This window comes from Felis catus, chromosome C1, assembly GCF_018350175.1.
Source record: "Felis catus isolate Fca126 chromosome C1, F.catus_Fca126_mat1.0, whole genome shotgun sequence".
Lineage (NCBI taxonomy): Eukaryota > Metazoa > Chordata > Mammalia > Carnivora > Felidae > Felis > Felis catus.
In genome coordinates, this window is record NC_058375.1 from 162,919,301 (window position 1) to 162,932,598 (window position 13,298).

A 13,298-nucleotide genomic window follows, 5' to 3' on the forward strand; every position below is an offset into this window, starting at 1 on the left:
GTTCTGTCTGAAGGAAGAAATGTCTCATTAGAATCATTTGCTCGTGGTTAAGGAAGGAAAGATGGATCTTGTATTACGAGAACCAGATGGATTCTAGGCCTCGTTTTAAAACATTGACACTCTCCACCTGGGTGTTCTCCACAGACAAAAGGAGCTCGCAATGCCTGCCTTCTCCCCTTCACAGACACGCTTCAGGAACAGGTGGAACCGGCTCTGGTACTTGCTGGCTCTGTGACCTTGAGCGAGGTCTTTAAACTTTCCGGGCCTCAGTTTTCCTCATGTATAAAATGGGGACACTAATTGGATCCTACTTCATTAAAAAATGTTTTTTTTAATCTTTGTTTTTGAGAGACAGAGTGTGAGCAGGGGAGAAGCAGAGAGAGAGGGAGACACAAAATCCAAAGCAGGCTCCGGGCTCTGAGCTGTCAGCACAGAGTCCAACGCGGGGCTCGAACCCACGAACCGTGAGATCATGACCCGAGCGGAAGCCGGACGCCCAACCAACAGCCACCCAGGCGCTCCTATCCTACTTCATCTAATCAAGGAGATAATCCATAGAAAAAGCTCTCAATACAGGGCCTGATGCGAGTAAGCACTCCATGAAAATTAGCTAAAATGATTACTGCTAACACGGAGTCCTTTGGAAATGCTTAATTGAGGATAAAACAGCTGAACTACCACGAGGCAAGGTGTCGTACTTGAAGCCATGGACCAGCAGCCTCAGCATCACGGGGAGCTCATTAGCAATGCAGAGTTTGGGGCCCTGCCCCAGAGTCTGAACCCGCAGTTTAACCAGATTCCCGAGGTGACTCACATGCAGGTTAAGACTCTGGAAGAGCTGAGGCAGAAGCATGGACATTTCCACCACTTGCTCATTGTGTCTTTTGGGCACGTTCCTTTTCTTCCTTGTGTTTGTCATCTGCAAATCCCTACCTTGTAGGGTCGAGGTGGTGCTCGCAAGACCGTCTGTGCCCAGAGCCCAGGATGGCTCCTGAGCTTTGTAAGTGCTCTTCAGGGTTTGCTGTCCCTGCTCCCCAGCCCCGGGGTTGTGCCACCTTGGCCTCTCGCGGGGCCCCGCTCCTGAGCCAGGATTCAGCAGGAGCCAGACTGCCAGGCTCACTCACCAGCTCCCACACCCGGAGCAAGTTCTGCCTGTGCAGCCTAGGTGGTCACTTCGCTGTTCCAAGTCTCGGTTTCCCGTGTGTTAACATTGTAACAATGACTGTGACTTAGCTCTTGGGGACGCCAAAGCCTTGAGCAAGGTGTGCCGCAAGGGGCCAGGCCGAGGCTAGTGCTGCAAGCACATCTCGGCTTTATCGATGGGTGTGCATTGATTAGAGGCCACACTTCAGGCTCAAGTGTGTCCCTGTCCTGCGGGAGGTCTGTGCCTTCTGCTGTCCAACCAACAGGTGCGGGACCTCCCTGGGCTAGAACTCAAGTACCAAGGAGGATGGGATGTACACCCTTAGAGGCAAAGGAGGGATTGAAGGCAGGCTGGGCCATGGGAGTAAACCAGCCTAACCCCTCCCCAGGACATTCACCTGATTCCCCGCTAGACCTTAGCCCTCTGAGGATAGGGCCACTTCTGTCTAGCTCACCATCAAGTTTATGGAGTGTCTAGTGTTTTGCCTGCCGCATAATAGGTGCATATGCTAGGTGTTTTGTAAGTAATTAAAATAAGAATACTATAGTTATAAGTGTGGTGGCCAAGGGGAACCCCTTCCCTGTCCTCTGTCTTTCCCGGGCAGCCAAGCTGCCATATTAAGACTGACAGGAAGACCAGCATCTCACTGCTGCCTCTATCTAACACCCTCTTACAGATCCTCATGGTGACTCTGCTGTCACCATAAGAAGCATGTGCTTTAAAGGTAGGAACAGTCTGCCCAGTCCCCAGCGGGGTTTTTTCTGTGAGGTTAGTGGACAATCCCTCATCTGTTTCAGCTAAATTTGAGTGGTGGGTGGGCAGAATCCATTGCTTGGAGAAGAATCTTGTGCTTAAGTTTGGTTCCAAGTCCTGAAGGGACCATAACTCGTGAAGTTATCCAATTTAAGTGGATATGCTGTACTTTAAGAGCACTGGGTCACAGGAAGTGAAATGATAAAGGTAAAACTCTGTTACAACTCATGCCACCGAAGGATGGCCTCCTGGTAACAAACCGTTGGCCTTGGTGTTTTTCTCCACAATAGTCGCGGGTGCTATTTTGAGGCTGGTCTTTGGAGAAGGGGAAGAGCAGCCCATGAGGGTGAGGGAGGATGGTGGAAGGAAGGGAGGGCCTGGGAAAACTGAGGGAAAGGTGGCTAAGGTCCTGCTGAGGAGCAAATGAGGACCCGCTTAGACCTCCTCGGGGCCTGGAGGTTTAGTTAGATTGAGGAGAGAATGATCCCTTTGGGGGGAAGGATGAAGAGGAGATTGGAAGGCTGAGGGTCAAGGTGATGAGTTGCATTTTCAGTGCCCTGGAGGCGGGAAGGTATAGACTGGTAACTGGTACCAAAGTTTGGGTGTTGTCTCTCCGAAACCCGACATTCTCAGCAGAAGTTACGCATCAGAGGTGGGCAGAGAAGACTGGCAGGCCTTTTTCTTCATCTTCTCTTTTTGTCAGCTCAAAGGTGATTTAAGAGTTTTCGCTCTCCTGTTGGCGTGAGAAAAGATGGTGAGAAAAGGAGGGAGATGAGCCACGGCCACCCACACCCTCGGCCGCGCACGTCTGAGAAGCCTGAGGCTGCGGGAAGGAGTGGACCCTGGGGAGGGGCCGCTGCTCCAAGGCCTTAGTCCTGTCTTTCTGAGTCAGAGGGACACCTGCCCTTTCTGGGACACAGCAGAGCCGAGACTAATGTGAGTGCCAAGGCTGTCGTTTTGTCAGGAGAAGGGCCCTGGGGGCGGGGGGTGCTGGGGCTGTCAGCCCCTTCTGACCCCCTCCCAGAGGGACTCCCTCTCTTGGGGAGGAGGTAGTGTATGCAAGGCGATTTAAGGAGTGACCTGAAGGGTGCAAGCTATTTAAGGTCATTTAGTGCTTCTCAGTGGGTTTCTTTCCTACTGCTGCCCACAGACCTTCAACCTGGGTTAAGTTCCTGCGCACGCGCGCGCGCACACACACACACACACACACACACACACACACACACACACATGCAAGCATCCCCTCAGTCTGGGTCTGAGACGAGCCCCTGAGAGCCCTTCCTTCTTTCATCTGAGTCCTGGAGTGGGAGGGAGACAAAGCCAATCTCAGCCCCTTCCTGAAATCAGCCCGCTCGGTCGTGTGGAGGTGATCAGATGGAACAGCTATCTGAAAGGCTTTGAAAAAGCGAAGCATGAGACTGCTGCACGCTTCTACTCTGCTGTTTACCTTGTGGTCAGGAGAAGACAGAAATGCCGCTCCCCAAAGCAGGGCCGATCTCTTTGTCTCTCTTTCCCCATCTTCCCCTTAACCCACATGAGGCCATCCCACAAACTCCCCTTCCGCCCAGCCAGCCTTGGACCCAGACACGAGGGAAGGGGGGGGGTGGACGTAAGGGCACGTGCCTGACCCCATCTTCTGCCCTTTTCCCTCGTTTGGGTTTTGGCATTAGCTGGTTTCCATTCTAGTTCCTGTTCTTCAGGGACATGATTTCGTGCTCATTCTCACATACTGCGAGGCAAACCTGAGTGAGAGAATGGTCAAATGAAAAGAAGCTCTTGAATCCAAGAGAGGAAAAAGGTGAGCAGAGGAGGGGTGTCAGGGGTGTGCCTTCAAGTCCACCCTCCACATTCTCCAACTCCTTGATCCAAGTGCCTGGTCCAAATCTAGAGTTAAAAGTATTCAATACAAAAGAATTTGGGGGGGGGGGTGCCTGGCTGGCTCCATCCATAGTGTGGCTCTTCATCTCGCAGTTGTGAGTTCAAGCCCCATGTTGGGTGCAGAGATTGCTTAAAAAGAAAATCTTGGAAAATTCTTTATTCTGAGATTATGACTTTTTTGCTTCTTGGTGTTAAAGTTCATTTTTTTTCCCCATAAAATGAAGATCGTAAGTGATTTTAAAAACTATTCATAGTTAGCAAAATAAGATATTGGCAACCTCATGTCAGTCAGTCCCTAGGAAAAAAATTGTTTTAAATTGTTTTAAGTTTTTATGTGCCATCCCAAAGTCTGGGAACCACTGATTTAGAACATTGTCCACCCCAGATGGCTTGGCCAGAGCGACCTTTCACATTTCTGACACGGTGCCCACAGGGAACACCTGCGCAATCCAGCATCTTTTCGTGACAGGTAGGGAAGTGATGGAGCAAACTCTTTCTGACATCATGGATTCTAGGATAATATAAGTCTTATTTTCCATTGGCATCCTTGCACCACAGAAAAATGATTCGAAAAAATGCACCATGATTTTGGCAGCAATGAAACAATGGCTGCATTTCCATTTTTGAGAGTTATGTGCATAGAGCAGCTAAACTACACTTCTCCATTAGAACCTGTTTTTAATTAGCTGTGGATCTCTACTGCTTCCTGATTCTGTTGAATTGAATTAAACTGAACAAATATGCATTTGGATACTAACTGGACCCGTGCAGAATGAGGAAAACTGCGTGGATCAGATGTGGCTGCTGCTTTCAAAGAAGTTCCAGTCCAGTAGCATGATAGGAAAAGAAACTGCTTGATAATGGGAAGAAGAGGGGAGAGGCATGAGAAGACTCAATCTTAGGGTGGGAATCGGGGGAAGTTCAGAGGAGACAGAGGTCATAGTCGACAGGGGACCAGAAAAAGCATGATGAGAAAGGTGGCATCTTGATGGACCAGCCCTTGTGAGCAATTTGGGGGCAGTAACTGTTAATTACCCTAGCATCCCTAGTAACTGGCACCCAGTAAGTACTCAATAAATGTTTGAAGAATTAATTAAATATTAATGGCAGTGGGTGTTCTGGCTAAAATAAAGAGTTACTAAGTACCGTGCTTTTCTCAGACTTAAAATATTTGGGAACAGCTCTTCGTTTAAGCAAGTTTTATGTGTATTGAGGGATGATTTTCCAGGTTTTAATTCAGTGGCTGCAGTACTTACTTTTCAGCACAAGAGGGAGCTGCTGCCTAGTTTATTTAACTGAAATAACATTTCTCTAGATTTGCCCCTATCTTCTTAAGTTACCGTGTAGTATATTGTGCCATTTAACCACCCTCCCCCAAGTACCCTACCAACCAAAAAATCCTATCACAATACAATACAGTTATTATCAGTGGTGCGTTATTTTCTGAAAGGAATTTCTCCTAAATTACATGGTTAGTAGGGGGGGAAAAAGTAACATTTAAAATGTGTTATGAACAAGATACCTCAGACCAAGCTGGAAGGTTCTTCAGAACCCTAAGTAAACTCAGCACTTCCCAGTATCGGCAGTTCTGCTTAGAATCATGCCTGAGGGCCCCATATGTAGACCACAAATCTGAGGTAACAGATATTTGCAGGTGCCCAAGTTTTCCTGAGGGTCAAAGTCTAGCTGAGATGTTGGCTGAGTCCTGGCCTTCAAACTCGGTATGTACATTTTCTGTTGCCAAGAGGTGCAAAGGACAGACTATGAGGTAGCCTAAATCCAGGTGTATATCTTGAATAAGAACACATGATATTGAGAGTTATCAGAACTTAGGGGACAGCTAGCAAGTCATGACAATTTTGAAGGAGTTTTTGCTAAAGGATGCGCTACAGAATTTTCCCCATGGCACATTTAAAAAACAAAAACCAAAAAACTTGAATTACCAAAACCGAATCCACATGGTACTTTTCAGAGACAGCATTTCTATCAAATACAGTGTGTGCTGTTATCTGAAAACAGCCCCTCTGTAAATGACAGGGCATAGATAGTTTAATGTGGGAGGTGGTATTATGAAGGTAAACAGAGATCAGTGTGTTTTTAGCTGTCGGAGAATAAAATGACTTAAAGGGAAGGAGCATTTGCTCCATTCATGAGCGGGTTTTCCCGCTGCTGAATTTCATCTTAAAGAAAGAAAACAAGCCATTGGTCTTTCCAGAGCTATTTCATTGCTTATGGTTCTTTTTGGAACAGGAAGTCCCAGCTTTCCGCCATCACCAATAGCCAGACTCTCCCATCTCTGAATGCCGTGTTTGTGTGTCCCCTTCTCCCTGTACTGTGGGTCCACACTGTTCACTTCTTGTGGGGGGGTGAGGATCAGGGCTTCCGGACTTTTGTGTCGCCGACGCAGCGACACAAAGGTCCAAGGTCAGCAGGGGACAATTCATTTGTGTTTAGAAAAAAAAATCACAGCCATGGGTGATTGATAAAGGAGGAAGAAACGGGGTCTTCATACTTAAAGGTTGTGTCTGTTGCTTGTTTTTGGTTGGTTGGTTGGTTGGTTGGTTGTTAAATCTTAATGGTCCAGCGAAGAGGTAGCAGGAATGGTGAGGAACCTGGACTCAGGCACCTTGGGTTCAAGTGGCAGCTCGGTGGCCGTGGGCAAGATTCCTGCCCTTCAGTGTCTCCGCTTCTTCGTGAGTAACGTGGCATGATGCCGCTGCTAGAAACTTAACCACGATGGACTTATTGTGTATAAAGGACCCCAAACAGTGACTGGCACATAGTCATGTCATAAACACTATTAGTAATTATAAAGTAGAATAATTACATTTACTGACAAATAGTCAAGATATACTTTGATTTATTAAAAGCCAAGGAGATGGGTTGATGAGAATGTTCTGCAATTGTATATCTGGAATTGATGGTCACAGAGCCTCATGAATATACGAAAAACCACTGAATTGTACACTTTCAAATAGTGAATTTTATGGTGTGTGAATTATATCTCAGTAAAAAAATGTAATAAAGACAAATTCAATAAATATTTGTACTCAACCCTCTCCTGGGTTTGGTGGAGGAAATACCGCATTTCAGGACATAGCCTCTGCCCCGGAGGGTGTTACTTCAGGGGCACCTCCAGAGCATTGGCCACTTTTCCTAGCACCCTGGAGAAGACGTTGCTATCCACAGTTTTTACTCTGAGACTCAGAAGGGTTAAGTAACTTGCCCAAGGTCCCACAGGAAGTATGGGTAGCAGGAACCCAACTACCTTCTTCAGGTAGGGGCAGTCTTATTGAGGACAGACGATTTACATCCATAAAGTAATTAGGGAAGCAGACATCACGGGAGATCATCAGGCCCCTTATATGTGATGAGGAAAATAAAGGAGAGCATAGGTCTTGACCAGCTGGAAGACGGGGGTGGTGGGGTGGGGGGTGTAGGTTCCTGGAAGCAAAGGCCTTTGAGAAAGGGCCTTTACAGGTGGATTTGGTGTTAGTGAGGCAGATCAGTTGCAGGGCGGGTAGATGTCCTTAGAGATGTGTAGGAAGGGCTCATAGATCTGTTTTTCCTGGAACTAATGTATATGCTCATGCCGAAAAGTCTTATGGTGTGCATATTCACAAACATGCGTATATATAGAAATTCATAGGCATTGTGTGGGCTAGTTATACCAGGGCAGGATGTTAGAGAGTGAGGGCAATCTAAAGACAATTTATGTGACTAAACCTTTCACTCCCTTATCTCCTAATTGATTAATCAAATTTTTTGAGCACGTACCCAATACCTGAGAATATAAACGTAAATAAAATACCTTTTGGTATTTTGTTTGGGAGGATTCCAAGGTAGGAGTTGATAGCAGACAGGTATGCAAGAAAATACTATAAAGTGGTAAGTGGTTATCTAGCAAAAAGCTAGAAAAGGGAATGGAACCATAGACTTAAAAGCCCTTTATCAAACGGATGTTCAAGAAATAAAGGCCGTGTGGGGCGCCCGAGTGGCTCAGTCGGTTAAGCATCTGACTCTTCATCTGGGCTTGGGTCATGATCTTACAGTTCATGAGTTCAAGCCCCAAGTCGGGCTCCTCGCTGACAGCATGGAGCCTGCTTGGGATTCTCTCTCCCTCTCTCTCTGCTCCTCCCCACTCACGGTCTCTCTCAAACTAAAATCAATAAGTTATATATATATATATATATATATATATATATATATATATATATATATAAAGGTTGTTCAAGAGGTTTATTTTTCTGACTAAAAAATACACTCTGTTACAAAGTACTGTAGGAGGGTCTTTGCTGGCTGATAAAGCGAGAAGAAAGATTTGGGGAAGAGATGCTCAAAGAGCACTCTCCCCTCACGGTAGGTTCCCTGGGTGCTGAGTGGCCACTTGCCTCAAAGTGGTTTAAATTTGAAGTGGGGCAATTCCCCTGTTCTACCCGTCCTTCCTTCCTGAAGGAAAATGTGCTGGGAGTTGGTTCATGGAGGGAGCTAGGAGCCTTAAGGATGTTGGTGGAGAGAGGTGTTAACATTCCTCCAAGAGGCAACTCATTTCTCTATCAGTGCCCTGTTTTCACCCAGTCCTCACCCAGGGACCATTTTCAAGGTTAAGAAAAGGGCAGTTTGTGATTTAAAAAAAAAAAACAACAACACTTTTTATTGTGGTGAAATCTGCACAAAATGTATCACTTTAACCACCATACAGTGTACAACTCAGCAGCCCTAAGTATGTCTGCAAGGCTGTGCAATCATCCCTCCTCTCCCTTTCCCAAACTTTCCATTATGCCAAACTGAAATTTTGTACCATTAGATAATAACTCACCCTTCCCCCCTGCCCCTGTTCTAACCACTGGTCTACTTTCTGTCACTATAGATTTGCCTATTCTAAGCATCTCATATAAATGGAATCCTACAATATTTGTTTGTTTGCATCTGGCTTATTTCACTTAGCACCATGTTATCAAGGCTCATGTACGTTGAAGCATGGGTCAGAATTTCATTCCTTTTCAAGGCTGAGTAGTATTCCATTGTGTGTATATACATTTTGCTTATCCGTTCATCGTTGTTGGACATTTGAGTTGTTTCCACCTTTTGACTATTGGGAATAGTGAACATTGGTGTACAGGTCCCTGCTTGAAATTCCTTCGGGTTTATACCTACAAGTGGAATTGCTGGGTGATATGGTAATTCGATTTAGCTTTTTGGGGAACCACCAAACTGATTTCCACAGCAGCTGCACCATTTTACATTATCAATAGCAATGTGCAAGGGTTCCAATTTTTTTTAATGTTTTATTTTTATTTTTGAGAGAGCGAGAGCGCATATGTGAGTAGGGGAGGGGCAGAGAGAGAGGGAGACAGAAGATCTGAAGCAGGATCCAGGCTCTCTGCTGACAGCAGGCAGCCTGATATGGGGCTTGAACTCCCAAAGCGAGATCATGTCCTGAGCTGAAGTCAGATGCTAACCGCTAACCGACTAAGCCACTCAGGAGCCCCAAGGGTTCCAATTTCTTCATGTCCTTGTCAACAGCCACCACAGAAGAGTGTGAACTCCTGAACTCGAGATGAAAAAAGTCAAGTACCGTTTCTGTTTTGTTTCTGTTTTTTTACTCCATTCCCTTCCCAGCTTTGCTTTTTAACAAAACTTTTATCTTGGAGCAATTTTGGATTTCCAGAAAAGTTGCAAAGATAGATGTCTGAGTCTGTTCAAGCTGCTGTAACAAAATACCACAGACTGGGTGGCTTAAAAACCACAGAAATTTGTTCCTCACAATTCTGGAGGCTGGGAGTCCAAGATCAGGGTGCTGGCGTCCCTGGGTCCCAGGGAGGACCCTCGTTAAAGTTGCAGACTGCAGGCTTCCTGCTGCGTTACCGTGGTAGAAGGGGTGGGCTGGCTCCCTGGGGCCTCTTCCACGAGGTCATTAGTGTCATTAGTGTCATTCAGGAGCACTCCACGCTGGTGACTGAGCGCCTCCCAAAGGCCCCACCTCCTCATACCATCACATTGGGGATTAGGTTTCCAACATGAGTTTGGGCGAGACGCGAACATTCAGACCATAGCAATAGAACTGAAAGCTCCCAAATGCCCTTCACCCAGCACCCCTCAATGTTCACGTAGCCACGGTACGTGAAGACTGGTACGACACTCTTAACTAAATACTAGACTTTATTCAGATTTTACCTCCTTTCCACTAAGGTCCTTTTCCTGTTCCAGAACTCAAGTCCAGAACGTGCTACACTGCAGTGAGCCGCTCTGCTTTGTATTTGCTGAGACACTTTCCTCTCTGAGCCTCAGTTTTCTCACGTGTCCAGTGGGGGCAACTTTAGTGTGACCTCTACCTCACAGGGTGCAGTGAGGATTGGAGGGGGTGGGGGAGGCGAGGGTGTTTGTGGGCCGTGAAGCTTCCTGCCAATGTAAAGGGTCGTTACTGAAGCCTGCAGTGTCCTCTCCCCACCACTGGCCACCCTGCGGCCTGCACTAGATCTGGGACTCTTGCTGACTCACTGCCATGGGCTGTGGGGAGGAGGCTTTCCCACTAGGCCTGCCCTGGCCGGGGCACTCCTGGTGCTCCAGGCCCTGTAGGCTGATTGGGGGGCGGACATTGCCTGGCTGACCAAGGGCTTTGATGGGGTTCCTCCCACGAGTGCTTCCCGTGTGTTCCGGAAGCTCCCCTGGGTGCCGGTAGCTTCAAGCTTTGGGGGGGAGGAGGCTGGAAGTTATAGATGCTGCTCTCTCCCGGGCATTTGAAATGACCAGTGCAGTTTCAGCAGGCCACAGAGGCAGGACAAACCATGGGTTGGCTCAGCTGCTTTCGATTCTCTCCTGGTTGGAGTAGGGGAGGGGTGGCGGGTTGAGGTGCAGGGGTGAAGCGTTGAGTCTCTTTTGGGAGGTGGCGGGAGTCTAGCTCGCCTTGTCCTCTCCACTCGTAGCTTCCTCTGGGGTTTTCTGGAAGGATTTCCCATCCGCCCACAGCCTCTCTCTGTCGCACTGCTTCCTGGTTTGTGCTTATAGCTGACTAGTGGCCCCCAAAGCTGTGTCTAAGTCCTAATCCCTAATCCCTGTGAATGTGACGTTATTTGGAAATAGGGTCTTTGCAGTTGTAACTACGTTAAGGACCTTATAATAAGATTATTCTGGGTTTAGGGTAGGCCCTAAATCCAATGACAGGTGTTCTTATAAAGTTTTTATTTATTTATTTTGAGAGATGAAGAGAACGTGAGCAGGGAAGGGGCAGAGAGAGAGAGAGAGAGAGAGAGAGAGAGAGAGAAAGAGAGAGAATCCCAGACGGGACAAAGCCTGACACGGGGCTTGAACTCATGAACCGTGAGATCATGACCTGAGCCAAAACCAAGAGTTGGACACTTAACCGACTGAGCCACCCAGGTGCCACTCCAGGTGTTCTTATAAAGGACAGAAAAGGAGAGGACGCTGAGAAGAAGGCATGTGAAGACGGAAGCACAGGGTGGGGTTATGCTGCCACAAGCCAAGGGTCACCAAGGGCTGCCAGCAGCCAGCAGAAGCTACAAGTGAGGCACGGAACCGATCGCCCTCAGAACCTCCAGAAGGAATCAGCCTGTTAACACCCTAATTTTGGACTTCTGGCCTTGTCTGAGCTCAGGCTGCCATAACTAGATACCACAGAATGGGTGGCTTAACCAACAGAAATTTATCTTCTCACAGTCCTGGAGGCTGGAAATCTGGATTCTGGCATGGCCGGGTTTGGGTGAGGGCCCTCTTCCTGACTTGCCGACGGCCATCTTCTCACCGTGTCCTCACAAGGCAGCAAGCAGAGAGAGACAGCAAGTGTTTCTCCTTAGAAAGTACTCATCTTGGGGCACCAGGGCAGCTCAGTCTGCTGAGTGCCCGACTCTTGATTTTTGGCTCAGCTCCATGATCCCAGGGTCGTGAGATCGAGCTCCCTGTCAAGCTCTGTGCTGACCATGGAGCCTGCTTAGGATTCTCTCTCCCCCTGTCCCTCTGCCCCCTCCCCTGCTCATGTGCTCTCTTTCTCTCTCTCTCTGAAATAAAAAGTAAATAATAAATAAAGTTTAAAAAATCAATATTCTTTAAAAAAAAAAAAAAAAGGCACTAATCCTGTTGTGGGGATTCCACTCTCATGACTTCACCTAAACCTAAACTCCCAAAAGCCCCATCTTCAAATACCATCCCACTGGGGTTCAGGGCTTCGGTGTATAAATTTTAGGGGGACACGCTTCAGTTCACGACAGGCCTCCAGAACTGGGAGAGAATAAGTTTCTGTTGTTTGAAGCCACCCAGCTTGCGACACGTGTTTGTGCAGCCTTGGGGCACTGAGGCAAGGCTCTTCCCGGCTCCTCTAGGCCGCCTCCTCGCTGAAACGCCAATCCAAAAGAAGACTTAGGGGCCACGGTCGGGGGAGTACGGCCGGGGCACCGGCTCGGGAAGGCTGTGGATGCGCATGAGTGGTGTGACAGCGGCCTGGGCTGTCGGGGTCCGGACTCTGTGACTCTGGGAGCACCAGAGCGGGGCGGAGGCGGGCCGGGGCTGTTGTGGGCACCGCTCACCCTTGGCTGTGCCCCTGAAGATGGGAACCGGCACCGCGCTCGGAGGTGATTCATCACCACGAGCCTTTCCCGGATTTCCTGCTGGGCTTTGCAGCTGGCACCGAGTCCCTGCACCTGCAGGATGAGCTGGGCCAAGCAGCCCGGCACTTGGCAGACAGCCTGGGGAGGCGTCCACGGTGCAGAGGTTGTGTGTGGCACGCACTGGGTCGCATGGCAGAGCGTGGGCCGCACGGTGCCGGTCCAGCCCCCACTGGGTGCCCCGAGGAGCCCCTGACCCCTACCTCCCGCGGGCCCCAAACACACCCCCGACACCGACCCAAGAACCAGCCCGGAGAAGTTAGAGGAAACTGAGGAGGACCGGAAGCTGCAGTTGCGGGTTGAAAATTACCAGGACCCCCGCCCACTCCACGTGGCCACCATCCTGGAAGGGGCAGACTTGGTCTGGCTGTTCCAGGAGGCCCCAGCCGACCTCAGCAAACCAGAGCCCGTGTGCAGCCTGCACTTGGCAGTGGAGGTCCACGCGGCTGACTTGCTGGAGATTCTCCTGAGGGCAGGCTCAGACCCCGCTGTCTCCATGTTCGTGGCTGTATGCCATGGGGCGACACCACTGTCTGGCCCCACCCCATCCTCTCTGGCCTCCTGCACATGTGGAGCCCCTGAGCCCGAGGACGAGGGCAGCAAGCCTGGCTCCTGCAGCAGTGGCAACAGCGACGGTGACAATGGGGATGAGGGTGTGAGTCAGGAGGAAAGATGGGGTGGCCCGGCTGGGGGGTCAGGGTAAACCAGCAGGCAGGAAAGGGGAGAAGAGCTCCGGGGCAGAGCATTGAGATTGACCTTGGGCTGCCACAGTTGCAGCACTCGGGCTGCAGTCAGGACAGTCTAGGCAGGGGTAGTGGGAAGAAATTAAGGCAATGGCAGAGCTGGGACCCAGGCAGAAGTGTAGAAAAGAGCATGGTTGTGGTGACTGGTAAACACAAGCAGTG

The 13,298-nt window shown here is 49.0% G+C and overlaps 1 protein-coding gene across 1 annotated transcript; it reads left to right on the top strand.

Moving 5' to 3' along the window:
* The first annotated feature begins 706 nt into the window (after positions 1-706).
* On the top strand, positions 707-13,096 carry LOC109503046 (NF-kappa-B inhibitor beta-like). Its single transcript, XM_045033685.1, is given in 7 exon segments — positions 707-888; positions 6,026-6,199; positions 6,360-6,472; positions 12,147-12,341; positions 12,344-12,472; positions 12,475-12,597; positions 12,600-13,096. Coding segments are annotated over 7 exon segments (1,413 nt in total).
* Positions 13,097-13,298: the final 202 nt, after the last annotated feature.